This window comes from Liolophura sinensis, chromosome 7 (genome assembly GCF_032854445.1).
Source record: "Liolophura sinensis isolate JHLJ2023 chromosome 7, CUHK_Ljap_v2, whole genome shotgun sequence".
Classification (NCBI taxonomy): Eukaryota; Metazoa; Mollusca; class Polyplacophora; order Chitonida; family Chitonidae; genus Liolophura; species Liolophura sinensis.
Genome location: NC_088301.1, coordinates 26,579,416 through 26,597,488, shown reverse-complemented (window position 1 = coordinate 26,597,488; position 18,073 = coordinate 26,579,416). Strand labels below are relative to the sequence as shown.

At 39.7% G+C, this 18,073-nt stretch overlaps 1 protein-coding gene across 1 annotated transcript in view; it reads left to right on the top strand.

Annotated features, from left to right (window-relative positions):
* Window positions 1–17,517, top strand: part of LOC135470788 (glutamate receptor ionotropic, NMDA 3B-like) — a 39,220-nt gene extending 21,703 nt beyond the window's left edge. The window contains 6 exon segments of the mRNA XM_064749830.1: window positions 6,220–6,353; window positions 7,278–7,425; window positions 13,418–13,708; window positions 14,480–14,599; window positions 15,212–15,288; window positions 16,663–17,517. Of these exon segments, the coding sequence (XP_064605900.1) occupies window positions 6,220–6,353; window positions 7,278–7,425; window positions 13,418–13,708; window positions 14,480–14,599; window positions 15,212–15,288; window positions 16,663–17,512 (1,620 nt within the window). The 3' untranslated portion in view covers window positions 17,513–17,517.
* Window positions 17,518–18,073: the final 556 nt, after the last annotated feature.

Here is an 18,073-nt window from a genome sequence, read left to right as displayed (position 1 = left end):
ATATTGGACTCGTGGAGAGACACATCTGATTGGTTTCTGTCATAGATACCACCTCGGAAATTGCTCACTCAGTAGGGTCAGTTAACCCAAGACAGTTCAGAGCGATCTGCTACTAACTGGACACCGTTGCACGGCCTTAAGAGTGAAAACTGATATCCACAGTGCTCATCATATTTTGTTAAATATGCCAACATAAAAGTGCATGAGAGACCAAATTTAGCCGAATAGCAAAGGTTTGGAGTTTTCTTTTCAGTTGCGTAGTTTAAAGCAGCAGTCAACGTTTTACAGCATTTGTAAAATGAAAACGGATTATGATATGTAAGGATACGGGATTGTGAGTTGACATGGAGTTCCGAACGTCTTTTCTTAAGCGAAATCTATCCTGAACTTGTCCGCTGTATAAGAAGGAAGATTCTAATATCGATAAACCGTTGACCCATTTCCATGGCAACCATACAGCTTATTCAGTTATATAAGGATGTTCAAACCGCATGTATATGTTACAAATAAGTACAAGAGGTGTGTTATTTTTGTGTAATTTACGACGAAGATATACTTGTACCTTGTACTAAGGAAAATGCTGTGTGTATTTGTTCATAAATATGCATTGCTTTCATGTGAACCACAAGATATGAACCACTCAAGGCTCAGTAACTTATTTCGTAAAGAGGAGGTTATGGAGGTCCCGAATCCACAAAGCCATACCTGACTTAATTCAGACAAAATTTGAACTACGGCTCATGGACTTATTTTTTGGGCAGTAAAAGTTTTTTTTTAACGTCCCATCAATGTTTCAATGAAATTTTGACTTATCAACCTTCGACAAAACACAATAGCTGTAGATGTATGTGTGGAGCTGTTTCGATCCCTCATTTGAAATAACTAAGGTTATATCAGTTGTTGTCTTTTCTCACGCGGTTTAACAAAGATTTGTGACGTCAGTGTGTTGTTTATACTAATGTCGCCTTTCGAGCTTTTCGAGATCTCGAGCGGTGTATTTTACAAAAATGCGAGAGAGCTACACTGATCGCGTGTGATGGTACATTGGTCTTCCATATATATGTATCATCAGTGACAATGCACATATACCTCACCTGGTCATACTGGATTCTATTTCCGTTTTCACGGATTTGGGTTTAAGGCCCTGGGTTTAAGGTTTAAGAATGACCTGGCTGCCAGTGTTCTGAAATATCCCTTTAACACCTGACAGTTTTGATCTACAGGAAATAGGCATATGAACGCAGTACTGCCCCGCAGAATACAAACATTTATTTCTATTTTCACAATGCAGTCAACTTCAGGCGGCAGAAAGAAATAAGGTTAAATTGTAACTGGGAGAATAATACGAAAATATGGCTATACGGACAAGCACACATGCGTGTTAAAATAGACTAATGGTCTGTTTAGCTCAGTTTATTGCGTGACGCTGGGTATTTATTACTCTTTTTCAATTTAGTTCTAGCTTCCCTGCAGATTTTATGTTTTTAGGCCTGGAATACAGCGCTTTATGTTGTTCTCTTTTGATTTGAGCACCCCAGCAACGCTGTAGATGCCCAATCTCGACCATATATCCTTATAACATACCAGACTGAACTACAGGTCGAACTTATAATGTTAAAGAACTCTTATAAACACGTGAGCAAAACTATGATATAGTTAAGGTTGTGTTGTGTTTTCATAAATGTAGCGTTTTCGAGCTTTTCGAGATCTCGAGCCGTGTATTTCACAAAAACGAGAGAAAGCCAGATTGATCGTTTGTGGAAGTACATCAGCCTTTCATATATATGTTAAACTAATGATAACATACATATAATCTACAAAGAATTTGCTAATCTGATATTCGCAGCCTCAAGATTTGACTAGGTTTAGCAATTTCACGATGAAATCACCATGAATTGCAGTCTATGACATATGACATATTTAGCATTTATACTTGCAAATTCCACATGGGCAACTGCTAGACAGAAGTATACATTTTACCAAATAACTGTACAGAATTTGCTCTAAATGCATAAAACTGATGAAATCATCCTGAAATGGCATACTTGGCCAGTATAATACTGGCAAGTTTAACATATGCAGCTGCAGGTACTGACCAATAGGTTCAAAAATTGGTACAGACCAATAGGTTCAAAAATTGGTACTGACCAATAGGTTCAAAAATTATACATACAATTACTGTGAATATCCGACACCTGTGCTGCCTTCACCGGTATGTGGTATATTTAGCTAATACTTGTAACTTTCTCAAAACTGAGTTCAACAAGTTGTGGTAGAGAAATGCTTTAAACGCATGAAATCTGAGAAATCTTCCTCGATATAGCGTATTCGGCTACCTCTGAAAAATGTCTTCTTGAAACCATTCCTTGTATAGCTTATTTAATATCGCATATCTACATGTACATGCACTATATTACAACAATAGGTCCTGTATAGTGCTGTAGAAATGCCCATCAAACCTCACGTAGTGCGATACAGTATTCAGTCGCTTTCTCCAAATGGTCGAATTGATATATGCTAACCATAAATTAGAACACTCCGATTCTTGGATCAAGAAGGCTTTTTGGCCTCGCACGTAGGACGCTTTACATCACTGGGCCATGTAAGGGTGACCGCTCTTAATTATAGAAGTCTGCCTATGCAGATAAGACACTTGCATAAATACATTCACCCAGTTACTCCGTACATGTCATTTCCTTCAATGTCGACCCGTTACAAAGAACGCGTTCACAACGGCTCCATATTAAACTGGCTACGGAATAAAGAATGTGTTAACACAGAGAGGAAATTACTAAGGGATTTGGCTGTCCCCAAGGCGGTAAGGAATGGAGGCTGTGTCCGTAAACTGAATAAAGAGCGTAAAGCTGTATGTAGTGCTCGTTCTATTGACTCCCATGATGCATCGGGGAACAAGTCGGGTCAATTACGGGATGATTGGCAGGTGTAAATAGCGCTACGCACCCGAGCTTTCTGCCGTCCATGACTCCAGCACCTTCGGGTAAATGACTCCTTACAGATCCATTTTCTCGTCATCAATATTTCCAGACAGTTACTGAGGCAAAATCCGACGTCGCGCATGAGTTTGCCAGCTAACCAATTGGCTTAAATGGTTTGACAGCATAAAAAAAAGAAGAAATTCAGTTAGCGAAATAGAAATTAATGGCCAACAATTTCCGAAGCAATCATCGGTGTATCACTCATTGCTCGAGTTATCTCCCATGTCATTCGTTCATTTTGTTTTGCATAATGCTCCTGATGGAGTGGACATTATATTGTTGAAGTAGCTGATCCAAAATTTATCATGTAAATAATTTTGTAAATCTAGTTGATACAGATGGTCAGTGAACAGAATAATCAGCGAGGACATAATCTTGTTAAAACGCAAACACAGGTATCCAGAAGAAATGAAACTAGTTCACACTCATCGTCAGGTGTGTACTAAATGCTGAAATATTTACTGCAAGATGATTATTCATTTTCCGGAATAATAATCAAATAATATAAATAATGAATGTAATAATAAAAACAAAATATCGAGGCAAGGAGTTCAAAACTCTTTTATGTAATTTAATCAAAAGTTCTAATTTGCGGACTAAGCGGTGCGTTTATAGCGTCAAATACAACATTTCCAAAGTTCGCGGAGTACTACGTGAAGCCAACTGCGGTGACCAAACGGCTAAAGACATCCAGCTCGTCGGAATATCCGAGGAATGTCTGGGAATTAATCCAGAGTTATACCTAAGATATTAAAAGTGGCAATATGTGCTTGCTGGAAAGGCTGTGTACGTATCAGGTGGGACGTCATGACTGGTGACTTTCTCATGGCGTTCCACTGAGATAGAACTATAAAATCGTGGCCAGTGAAGACGGTCTGTTACTTTGTGGTAAAATTTGTAGTAATGTTGAAAAAATCAATGTGAAATTGAAAACAAGGAAAGAAAGCATTAATCATTGAGCACATAATATGCAATATGTGCATAACCGTGTTCATATGTTTGTATATGATACACAACTTGCATTGTGCTAAACAATATTCTTCAGCGCTGCACAGAGCGAATCCAAATAGAATCCAAATATCTAATTAGAAGTGGAGCAAACTGAGTTCTCTTCCTTTATGGTATACCCTTTCCAACGTTAGAATAACTCTGGTCAGAGCTGAACTGATTACAGTTTTCTTGGTAGTATATAACCAAGTTCCCCATAAAAGATCTTGGCAAATGAACAAAACACTACTGTAAAAAAATGTTAATCTGAACAGATAGTCTGTTGTATGAGTTATGCTTCAATGTATATTGTTATATTATAACATAATACAGTTTCATATTCAACATAATGTCCTCTTAGACCAGTGAAACACAGTCTCCATGTTGAGTTATTTTAACATATGTGCAATATTATAACAAAAGAAATCTGCTGCGAAGACATCATAATCTGCAGCAATAACAGATACATTCCAGAATTACTAAAACAACAGACTTTCTGGTAAATGTTATTTTTTTTTTTTGAGAGTACACAGTTTTATGCGAACTACTTTGGGCGGGAATTGTTTCCCATTGGTCGAGCAGTATTTAGATACAGCTTCAAAGGACAGACATATATGTGTTCTGCACAAATCCAATACAAATACAAGTTCTAATGACATTGGTGAGGATTCCAATAATATCAGGGAATTTATTCTCGCTAAACCTCCAAGAGAATTCTAACAACCAACAATGCTTTTGGGGGATGGGGTGTGGGGGGGGGGGGCTTGCTTTTTTTCGGAATCCAACAGAAAAACCTCTGATTGTGCTACTGAAAGATCATCAAGGAAACTTAAGGTATGTCTTAAGGCGATGGCTTTGAAGCAAATAATGCCACCTATGGTTAAGAAGGGAATGTCTGGAGTCCTTTCAAAGGCAAAAGACCATTTCCCCGTTTTAGTTACCAATGGGTGCATAACCCTGTGAATGTAAGTGAATCAAAGGTCCTAGATCGCTTTAGTCACCAGGCTATAGGCCTATATGGACATGTTTTTGCTTTTAGAGAATCGAGATTGAATGATACATTTGTCTGACATACGTTTCAACACAAAACTGTTGAAAACGTCGCGATTTGGTAAATTTTCTTTAAACTTTATATCGATTTTTAACATGTGTACTTATATGTAAGGATGTTCACATATGAAATGAGAAATGTAATCAGGATAGCTCTTATTCCTCTTGAATTAAACTTACATGTGAACGATCTCTGACGAAGTCATTTAGGTAGCTTTCTCTTGCGGCATCATCCCTCCTGCAATGCATATAATTACTTCGGCTCTGATATTTGAACATATGTTACGTGCTGATGAACCAAGGTCCCTGTTATAACGACTATAGTTGAGTAAATGACTTTCAGCATAAAGAATTTATGGCAAACATCTGTTATATTGCGTTAGCAGAAGATAGTGTTACTGAAAAGAGCGAACTGCAGTCGTCATCAGGCTGATATGACGTCATTGAGTTTGTATTATTTATTCGATTGAAATGCTTTTCTCTGTACGCTCAGTTGTGCATCAAAATCTGTGGTAGGAGTTATTACATGCATCATTTTAAATAAAATTTCCTCGTTAGATGTATGAAAAGCCGTAATGAAAGCGCAACTGAGGTACATAGTTTTAATTAACGACAACATGAACTAGCGTGGTACACAATTTGGATACTTAATTAACACGCCTGGGAAATTAATTTGCTGCTATTTAAGCATTTACATTTAAGAGTTAGAGTGGGCTTCGTGGTTCAGTTGGTTAGCGCGCTAGCGCAGCATAATGATCCAGGAGCCTCTCACCAATGCGGCCGTTGTGAGTTCAAGTCAAGCCCTTGTTGGCTTTCTCTCCGGCCGTACGTGGGAAGGTCTGTCAGCTACCTGCGAGGGTCGTGGGTTTACCCTGGGCTCAGCCCGGTTTCCAACAACCATAATGCTGGCCACCATCGTATAAGTGAAATATTCTTGAGTATGGCCTAAAACACCAATCAAATAAATAAATAAATAAATAAACAAATGTAAGAGAATAAAATCCCAACTGAGGTAATTCATTATATGCTGTATTACAACTATCAAACACTATCACGTCAGGCTCAGACTCAGTTGTTATTCTTTTATTCTATAATCTCCCCACATTAGAAAAATCATACTTTTATACCTATGTTAATAGTCTTTGTACCAAATCACTGACTAATCTCACGACACCTTCTCTTGCAGCTTTTAGATATTCGGGTTGGGATCTTAGAAGGAAGCGCCGTGGAGGCCTCCCTAAAGAGAATCAATCCTAAATTGTATTTGGTAGCCAAACAATATACCGTGCCTTCAACAGATGTCGGAATTGACCGCTTGATGTAAGTATACATGAATAACAAATCTGTAGTTTCATCAACAGAATAGATAAAACTAAAGCCTCACAATTTTATAATATCCAGTATAGATCCACTAATAAGTTTCACGTAATATTATACTTCATTTTTTCCCACTGTTTGTAAGGTCTTTAGTGACAGTAAGTTTGTCAACTGCTCTCGTACGTTGGGCATTTTTCTTATCTTTGTTGAAGACCATTCGTGTTCTTCTAATATGGCGTGCAAGTTTACACCTGGGAAGGCTGATCGGTAACTTATCCAAGATCAGTGGTTCATTCAGGTCAATAACCGTCATTGTGAAAGTGAAAAAATCTTAAGTACAGCGTTAAACAACAATCAATCATTGACTGATCTGCCATTTTGTTTTGTCTCGAATCTATCTGAGAAGACCGAAAAAATTTCGAACGTAACTGGCGGCCTTGAAACAGGTTCTGTTGAAATACAGTGATTCTTTTGGCGTGTGGCGATAATGGTCAAGGAAGCATTCTTGGAAACTCTAAAAGGGAACGCTTGCTCTTCGCCCCTGATTTTATTTCCCTGTGGTGTTAAACGACTGTCAGCCTTATACAGCGTATGTTAATAGTGGCTTGTATTTTTTGTCAAAAATACCAGAAAAGAGACGGCGCCTCATCATAGCAAAATGTACAAATTCCCTCACTACAGACAAAGGGACAATACTCTCCATTTATGTCCTATCTGCGAACGGTGAAAATTGGATTAAAAAATTCCTGGATCCAGATCACCAGTAAAATTTACTGGATAAGTCCTTAACTCACAGCCAGCCTGTGCATTTAAGGCTGCTGACAGACACAGGCAAAAACATTGGCAGGGGTAAAAATAGTCGTATCCCTTTTCAATACTGGTACAGTCATGTGATTACACTTTTATCGGTGATTGTTTACTTTTCAGAGCTGGTCTGCTAGACGGGTATTTGGGAGATTATCCTATATTAGACTATGCTCGAGCTAAGTTAGATCCTCGCTGTGAACTAAAGCTGATGTCTCAGTTTGGAGAGGACGGCTACGGAATCGGATTACCCAAGGGTTCCCCGCTGAAGGTAAGTCTGGAGGGTTGCTTTAACACATTTTCGAATAACCTTATGACATACTGCGAGGTTGTTTGACGTCTAACAGACAATGTATAGTAAGCATACGTATGCTCCGATTGGTTAATTGGTTTCCGTGCACGTGCGATTGCGTACAATGTAGAGCCATCAAGCAGCTGAATGTGAGGCATGATCAACTGACGTCACCACCTAACTTGCAGCTCTCTTGCCGTTGTTGTATAAACTGTTGAAAGACTGTCTCCGCACGTTATGTGAGCCGAGACTAGTTCAGTTGTACCTTAGTCATTGATAATGGTGTGTTAAATGTAAGAAGTATGAGTTTGAAGTCTGCCAAATCACCATGAAATCATCCAGCAAATCAACCAAGCCACCATTTAGTCATTAAATGAAACAAATCACCATTCACTAAATCAATCTAGACACCATTTGGCCAGTAAATCAGTCTAGCCACCATTTGACTAGTAAATTAATCTAGACACCATTTGACTGGTATAAATCAATCTAGACAGCATTTGGCTACTAAATTAATCCAGCCACCATTTGACTAGTAAATCAATCTAGCCACCATTTGACTAGTAAATCAATCTAGCCACCATTCACTTAATAAACAAATCTAAACACCATTTGACTAGTAAATCAGTCTGGACACCATTTAACTTGTAAATCAATCTAAACACTATTGGGCTGGTAAATGTGTCAAGTACATCTTTCATGAGGAAATAACACAGAGCCAGTAAATGAGATAAATCATCATTTATTCATAAAATCAGTAAACATATTACTGAGTACGTAAATCAGGCAAGACTACACAGCCTGTAGTTCAACCAGTAATTCATTGATTTGCTAACATGAGCCATTTTAACAGTTGAGCTATATGCATCCAGTGTTATGTAATCTTTTTGGGAATATAATCAGTTTATTGAGTCGGAAAATGAATAAGTGGAAATCCTTCAAATGTCGGGAACTCGTTGATTTTTCATATATTATTTTCAGTCGAAGATGAACCGTTGTTTAGGTTACAAACCCTTACGTGTGGTTATTCGAAACGTTCCTCTGATATATGAAGATGTCTCTTTGCTAAATCATGATTTGCTTTATAAGAAAAAACAGTTATATTATCCACATGTCACGTGGTTAAAATCGGTAACCATGGCACCGAGCTGACTTCACGTTTTGAGTGATAGCTGATCGCATTTCTCCAAATGCTGTAAGAAAATCCTGTTCTGCTCTGGGCATGACAATCGGAAGTCAATGTAATCTGACTGCAGTTGTGCTAGCTGGCGTCTTTCATTGGTCACGATCTAGACGCCTGTGTTAGAATATTGCCTTCGCGTTTGCTTTCGATCTTAAACCGGATATAACAAACTTACGTAGCAGAATCGACTGTCTATGTACATGGCGGATTAACCGGTGACGTAACTTAGTAGCTTGTAAGACATGCCAGGGGGACGAGGCGATATAGCGGTCTTGTCAAAACAAATGTGGAGAGAAAAATCTTAAGGAATCTGTTATATTATTCCTTGTGATCAATAAGACGTTCGAGTTTAGAGATCGTGAAAGAGAAACACACCGCCGGCTGGAATCGCTAGAAAAATGGCCTTGTTTACAAGGAATCTATTAATAAGATATATTAACGGCATGATAGTCCCCTGCCACTCGCAGCTGACTACACGAACCGGATGTTAGTGCCCGGCCCAACAGGCCTTGTATACAGCTCAGCATCTCTCTACTCCGCTCAAAAACACGACCCACATAGCGGCTGGGTGCCATGTCGTTATAACATCCACTATATCTCACGCCACTTCCCGATATATTTTACCCATATAATGGATAATGTAAAAAGAAAAAAGTTGTTATTACACTTATTTCTTCATCATCTTTATTGCTCAGCCATGTAAAAAACGTTTCACTGCGTGGGCTATTTATGGCATGGCAGACTGGTAGCGTGTGTATACGCTGAAGAATCAGTCTACTGTTAACACTGAATTTGATTTACCGTGGCGCTTGTCAATCAAACTGCTGCTTCAGCCAATCAGAAAAGTGAACTTGGCTTTGACTTTGACTTTTGCTATTGGCTAATCAAACGTGTTTGGTTTAATCAAAAGGCATTTACAGTACAGAGATGTAAATTTTCCATGTGATTCGTATAGCTAAAATAACTTATAATTTGCTAGAAATACTTACAGTTGTAATTTTTAAATCCACCCAGTTAGCAATAAAACATAACATTTTCGTGAAGAGTATTTCGTGCTCTTCGAATAAAAACTGACTGACTGATTAATTTGACTGACTTACTGACTAGCCGACTAGATGTAGGAGACAAATCGGTAAACGACGAAATTTCACTGATGATATCGTTTAATTCACGTGTACATCAAATGGACAATAACAAAGAATTCTCTGAGATGCATGCGCATTTAAACAAATACACCCAACTATGCACCATATCTATAACAAAAGGAAAAACGACGCCGTCTTCCCATAGAAGGGATCATTGTAGCTAAAACAAATACAATTTGATTCAGAAATATTACATAGAGCATGGGTTTGCTAAGAAAACAGTTTGGTGACCATCCCGATTTACAAAATGTTGAACTTTTGCTTTAATTTTTTTTCTTTGTTTACAAATCACCGTAGGCGTGTCCTGGAAAAAGAAGCTGCTATAAACAAGGGGAATTGATTATGTGTTTTGTCAAGTGTAAACTTCATCTTTAAGTAAATGGTATTGGATTTATTTTGCAATAATATCAGCACTCAGCGGTCATCTCACCGTCAAAAGGGTTATAAAACGTGAAGAAACGTTTCGATCAAATTTCTTTCATTTCCATCAATTTGTAGATACTTGACAACAGAAAAAGAATCGAGGCAACGTCAAGTAGCTTCATGAAGCAAACAAACTTTGTTTCCACCGAAATAATAAACCATACATAATGGAAATCAGTTGTCTGAGGAATTTCTACATCGAAATTTGATGAAAATTCACTTTGGTTTTCCTTACATAAACACCGCCACCAAACCGCAGACATCATTCATGCATGTACTTGTAGCTGGTGTAAAGTCATTTTGCCAATAGTCGGTGAATGCATGAGACAACTTTGTCAGAACTTGAGTTTATAGCAATACCTCAACAAAGTCGTTTGTCATTAGGTTGCATTATGACAGTGTGATAGGTTGATTTTTTTTGTTTTATAGAATAGGGGTCAAAGCCGGCCGCGCGGTTTAGATGCGTGCTTGTTCTTCTAGACATTCGGACAGGGAGAATGGGTTCAAATTCAGACTCGGGCAAGAAATTTACGAGTGGGGAGCAGTGAAATTAGAATTATAATAATTATTAATAATTAGAATTATAGCCTGTTTCGACAAGCATCGCGAATATCACGTGATGTATATTTATTTATTTATTTGATTGGTGCAAAAATATTTCACTTAGCCAGCATTATGGTGGTAGGAAACCGGGCAGAGCGCGGGGGAAACCCATGACCATCCGCAGGTTGCTAGCAGACTTTCCCACTTACGGCCGCGTGATATATACATATCGTTGTAAAACTCAAGATACTCTGATATCTTTGCTTTTAAAGAAGACGAAGCATCATGCTTTTAGCTGATGTGACAAGCAACGGTATGGAAAGCCAGTGATGTTTTTCAGAATGCTCTTCTTCCTGTTCTTGAATGTAAGATGTATTTTTGAAATGCGCATGTGTCGCAGCACGGCCATTTTGTCTTTTTCTTGAATGATCGGAATGATAGCTCTTGTAGCAGCTGTATTCTTATCCCACGTGATTCGTGCCACCAGACCCTGTTACTGCACGTAGAAAACAGGACACTTGAATCTGTCATGTTTTGTTCAAGCGACACGTCCAAACAGAATAGACAGTCCGATCGGTAATGAGGTCTAGATATGCAGAGCTATCACCGCCACATGGCACACGCCATCTTAAGAGCTCATAAACCGGAAGGATGTTTGAAGAAGACCAAACCTCGCGAGTATTGTTTTTATCCCCTAGAAAATAGTGATATGCAGGCGACGACTTAAAGTGTCTCTCTTGACGACAAGCTGACAGCGAACTACTGGCCGACTCGCCCATGAGGCCAACGCATACTGTACAAAGTACTGACAAGTAAACAAGTCAGCGGGGCAAAAGTGTATTAGATCTCTCCCTAGTTATATCCGAAGCCATAGTATATTTGGAGAACAATTATTAGTCTTTATTTTGCTTCCATTGTGAGATGTCTTTGTAAAAGTGGACTAAGGTCCAAATCGACACCATTACCACAGGATTTTGAGGGATAGAAATGGAGGAGTTATGTTTTTGACATTTTTAATTATGTCATGAATTATGTAGGGTTTTATGGTTTAAAAATGTTTCCCTGTTGTTTTATCACTATCATTCATGTAAGGGCCTATTTTACAAGGATTCCATTAGTCGTCTTCCTCCGCCACAGAATATTTATGCGTGAACTGTATTTTATTGTCGATTTCTAATGATGCAATGGCGAGTATATGGTTATCCTCTAATTTGGTAGTTACCAGTTGCTATATATTTTGTCATTCTCCGTAGCAACCCAAGGAAGACGAGTTACGTTCAGAATTGTGCAAACACTTGATGGCTGTCTCAACTACAAAAGTACTGTACCGAAAAATCACTCATACGTGAATACCTAAATCAGAGCTCCTTAATATGCATGAATTAAAGGAAAAGAAAACTTAAAATTATGACACTACAGGCTAAAAGGAGCACATTTTTTTCTATCTGGTGGTTCTTGCTGCATAATTTTGCGATTTTTCCTCGCCATACACGTAAAGCCTGAAAACAGCAAAGCTGGCATAAATCGCTGAGTCCATCGCGTCCTCCATCTTTAAAACCCTGTAATTTATGGGAATCTGGGGGTGTGTTGCCTCTCAGCCAATGAGAGTCGTTAAAACTACCGGCTTGTTCGTGTAAACTCGGAACCTACGTCCAACATTCGGTGTCCCGATCGTCAGGCAGAAAACGAACTGTACTGTTCGCTACCTTCTGAGAAGAGTTCTAACGGAAATGTACGAACTACACTTCGGTAGTTTCCGAAGGCAGTTCTCCTCCTAACATAGAAGACTTCAAGACTAGTTTTTAGGTAAAATTGAGTCGCCCACAGCAGATTTTGGCGCTGACTTTATTTATAATTTATCAACTTGAGGTACATATTAGAATTTTTTATGGCATGCACCTGTGAGAAAATGCTTTGTACTTTGTACAGTATGTATTGGCCTCACTGGCGAGTCGGCCAGTAGTTCGCTGTCAGATTTTATTTGTTTGATATTTAAGTATTCTTAAATTAATTTAAATTAACATAATGCAGAGAACAACTTGAAGCACTTTCATGAAAATGGGATAAAACACTTAACCAAATAGACCTCTGTCAACCTGGAATACTTTATTCAGTCTAAATAACTTTTTTTATTCAGGATTTGGCTAATTCGATATTCTTAAATGTTTTTTTCTTTCTTTTCTCTTCTTGTTTTACACGGTTTAGCAAAAAGATCAAAATGGGGGTTAGTGATAGATGAATTGCACCATATACATGTATTTCCAGTAACGTGCGAGCACTGCACGGTCTCCTTAATGCTGGCCGCTGTCGTATAAGTGAAATTTTCTTGAATTCGGAGTAAAACGCAAATCAATAAATCCCAGTATTGGACAGGGAATTTGTAGATTCCCGCGCTCTCAGTGTTCATAAATGGTGACAGTAAGCGGTCCATGACGCTCGTGTGGCCATTCACGCAGTCTTGATACGTTAACTGAATACCGCCTGTCTTCCAACAACAGCTTACACTAATAACTTGCGTTCTAGAGAAGTTCGTCAATATGAACTTGTCTGAGGTCAGCACTCTGGTTTCCTCCGGGTTCATCCACCCAAAATATTGACCACCGTCGTTTACAATTTAACAAGTTAACAGTTCGATCAATCAGTCACTCCATCCATCACTTCTACACGTTGCACACAGGCGCCTCTGAACGAGAAGATTTACTCGTACCACCAGAACGGGAAGATCGACGACTTGGTGGAGATCCACTTTGCAGATGCGCAGTGCTATCAGCAGAGACGCACGCAGGAAGAGTCCCAGCTGGCCGTCACCCACCACGCGGGCCTCTTCGTCATGCTGAGCGTGGGCATCGGGGTGGGCATCCTGGTGTGCTTTCTAGAGCACGGGGTGTACAAGTGGCTGGTGCCCTACCTCCGGCTGAGGCCCGGCAACAGCAACTGGAGGAGCATTCACCTCATGTTCATCAGTCAGGTAGGTTGCACACCGTTGAAATCTCCCTCATCTTACCGGATGCAGAACTCTCCATGTGGCAAGCTGTGGTGCCGTTTTCATGAAACCGGGACAAGGTCAAGGCTGTGCAAGTAATAATAAAATGGCAAACTTACATTAATAAGCTGGGTTCTGTTCATCCAGGCTGTACAAGCAACATAATGTATATTTTTATAACATGTGTTGCCATTTTCATTACAATAAAATTGCTTTCTTGAACATAACCCAGATTGGCCATATACTTTTTTCCTTTTGACTTGTGTCCTCCATAAGGTACAGTCTACATTGTGGTGAAATATCTAACATGTTAATTAAATTTCAATTTAAATTGTCTCATATTTAGCAAATCTTATTGCCGGCTTTGGATTCCTATTACTGACGACAGTATATGAGTAATATCAGAAAGTCGAGGATTTCTGATCAGGAATATTGTTAAACTTTGTTTGTCTCTGTGAATGGCGAATATTTTTGCGGGCGTAAGCCTATGCAGTTTGTTCTTCATACTTGTCCTTGTGATAACTTTTTCTTCGCACAGTGGCAGCGTATTACCCATGTATTGTAAGAGAATAGTGGTCAATCCCGCTTGGACCCGAGTAGCCATTGCAAGGGTAAAGGTACCCCCTTGATGTATTTGTGCATGTGTTGAGCTGTTGGCTGACCAAATTTCATCAGTATTCATAGCGTAATTCTTTGCAATCCATGCATTATATAATAAACAAACACTTAATAATTCCATCTTGCTGTCATCCACAGCGGTTACACCGTATCATCACAAGTGCGGAGCTCGTATCAGCCCACGACTCGGCCAAGGAAATACTCGGCATCATGAAAAATAGAGAATTCACGAGACTCTTCCAGAAAAGTACAATAAGAGTAAGTATACGGTGAACAGTGTAAGTTTTTTTGTAGTGTAGGCTAGGTAGTTTGCTTTTATTCCATAAGCTAGTGAAACACTGTTAACTGTCTCTAACTTGAATTGCTGTCAAGAAGTTTTTGCAGGGAAACATAAAAGACTCGAGTGTGTATTCTTGTCGGGCTTTTTTCTCAGAAATCCTGGCAGACTCGATTGTGTATTCGTGTCGGGTTGTTTGTGGAGAACCTTTGCAGACTCGGCTGTGCATTCGTGTCGGTTTGTTTGTCGGGAACCCTAGCATGCTTGATAGAAACCTGTCATGAACATCAGCAGAATGGGATGCAGACTCGTGTCGGGTTGTTTGTCTGATACTAGTCAGGTATCATTTGGGTGGCATCAGTTGGCTGGTTTCACCTCTCGATAATGTAACTGATGTTGTATTTTAATAACCAGATTACCAGTTATTGAGCTCTCTTACAGGTTAAGAAATGGGCTGTAGACTTAATAAATTCTAGACTAGTCTATATTCAGATAAAGTCTAGATTAATGTATTTAGATTAATTTATTCAGATGTAATATATGTTCTGTGAATTTAATTATGTTGTTCGTGTTTTTTCTTTGTTTTGATACAGAAAAACAAACTCGCAGACATGGCAAAAACGAAGCGCTTGAACAGAAACTTTTACGATGTTGTTGAAAAGGCCAAGTGGTATGTACGACTTGACTAACTTGTCGACAGAGATACACAGGATACTGTTTGTCTGATTTTTTACAGATTTTTCCCGCTAGTTGAGAAATTGAAAATAGACTATTATGACTCTTCCCTTTGGCATGACATCTAAGTACTTTTACCCTGGCATAATGCCTCTAACCAATGTGGTCGTTGCTCAGTTGTTTTCCTCTCTAGTCGGCCTTCCAGCAAACTGTGGATGGTCGGAGTTCCTCTGACTCTGTCCGTTTTCCTTCCACTATAATGCGGGCAACCGTCGAATGAATGATAGAGGACAAAGAACCTTCACAATGTGAAAGGTTTTGTGAAAGTGAGCCCAGTGAGTGGAAGTTAACGATGGCTGGCGTACGGTTGTCCCATTCAAAGTCTAGAATAAAACCATTCTATAGCCATACTACGTTTTTCAAATGACTGCTTGGCACTTTACCTCGGAATGTTCCTGAAAATTCCAAAAAAACTATGGGTTAACCAAATCTATGCATTTCCGACGTGAATTATTGAAAAATTATCAGCTAAATTCCTTGGTGATATAATAAAGCAAATCCATCTTTTGAACCAGAGGATTACTTCATTACATGAGTTGCGTCACTGGGGAATTTAAATTTGTCCGCCATTATCCCTTGATAGCCCTTGATCATCTCATTCGGTATACCACTCGTACGTAATGGTGTCATACGAAATAATTCGGTTAAGTCACTCGAGGCATAACAACAGCATACAACAGTTTATCTGCTCTGGTGAGTTTCGTTAGAGATGATGGAAATGGAAACTCGTAAAACCTATGCGTCGAAACAGACATTCGCACCATCCGTTAAACAGAAAGGACGTTTCAGCTCAACAATCGCAATGCCAATTCACAAAATGACATTTAACACAGACCATCCAACAATCAAGTATCCAGGTATATACAGCGTGGAATGAAGACGAAATCATGCAAAGAAAAGCAGTGAACGGTAAAACTTCCTGCCAACTCTTTTGTTCTTTCTTGTAGAAAGTTTGTGTGTATGTTGTGTATTATGTGTGTATATATGCTGTAGCGTTACAGCAGAATACAACGTGTTCTTACCTCGATTAGGACCTTGTTGTGTTGGCCTTAAAGACTCCCAGTGGTTCAGACATAAATTGTCAGTTTAAATCATTTTTTTTGTTCGAATGTAAGACATTTCCTTCCGGAAAAGTATGAAAAATTAGATGAAACGTTTTTTACCTGGTCGCTACCATGCTGTTCATCAGTATTTTGTCCTAACCTATTTATACCAGACAAATTCTGCTCGGTACGCATTCGCTTATGGGAAAACATTTAATATACCAGCTCCCCTATTATACTATATGTCCTCCTTCCTGTACTTTCAGGATGCAAGAACTGAGAGACAAGCATTTGATCGACGATAGTCCTGAGCTGACACCCACTACGCCACATATTGTTGAAATTCCGCTAAAGGAGTTTGGTAGAGCGACAGAAGAAGCCGTCCAAGAGCTTGACACGTCTCATCTACAACCCGGCAACGGCGCCATCAGAAAGCGCTCCACGGACTGGCCGGACAACTGGCAAGCTGATTGGCTCCTGAGTGAAGACCCGGCTATTGGGCCCTGGTCGTACGATAACGAAAGTGATACGACTAAAGACGCCTCCTCAATAGAAGACGGTCAACTTATGTTACTAGATAACGGAAGCGAAAACCATCTTGCCTCTTCAAATATGCAGAACAACAGTCAATTGCACGCAGGTGGAAGCCAGATCTTATTTCCAACTGCGGCGTCGGATTATGACACGCCTCGACAGTTGATGCGGTTTGACAATTTACCTAATGGTCACATATCGTGTGGGGACTTACCCGGAATTCTGGATGACTCGGTGCCACGGCATTATTACCGAGGTGGCTCCAAGCGGAGGAAAGTAAGCTGGGGCGGGGAATACCCGGAACGTCAGAGGACTTCACTACCTCAAAGGCAACCCTCGTTACCCATCAAAAACAATCGGCTGAAAGCGCTGATGAATAAACGCAGAAGCCTGCAAGGCCATGTTGACGATGTGGAGCTTGCGCATCAACATCAGAGGCTCGACGAATTGTCCAAAGAGGAGCTGGTCGTTTTGTGGAAGACCTCGGAGGTCGAACTCAACCAAAAATTAGACATTGCACTGAGGGAGAAAGCCCGTTTAGAGAAAAAGCTGGCGAGGATGGAGGTTGAATCCCCGGTATGACGAAAGTGGAGTACAGCGAGCAACCATGTTGAGTTGCCCACCTTTCCTCTCGCCACCTTTGGCTGAGACACGCGTCGGGAGCGGAAGCGTATCCCACTTCCGGCGCTCTTCCGGCGCAGCCGCGAAAGAATGTGTGGCTTGACATGCGCCGAGCGTTGGAGACGGCGCCTACTTCCTGCTAATGGAGTATTGGTACCTCTCTTTACCGAGTCTGAAGGCTTCCATGGATGTTTCTTTCCTTTTGTTGTGATCACATCTCACAAAAAAGATATAAAGTTACCACATTTAAGCATCTTGCAAGTTTTGAAAGCAAAAGAAAAGTTATTTCACCTCTTTGGATGTAGTCACATTTTGTTTGAGATTGCACATCAGACAGACCTTCGTTCAGTACTATTTTGCTAATGCTTTCGGGGACTGAATCTAGTTGAATGAAAAATGAGAGCATCTGAATAAAGGAATCGATTGATTTGTCGCCTACGAGCACCTTGAACGAAGACAGTTCGATATTTGGAGAGACTGGTTTGAAATTCAGATTGTGTCTTTTTGAAAACATTTGTTGAT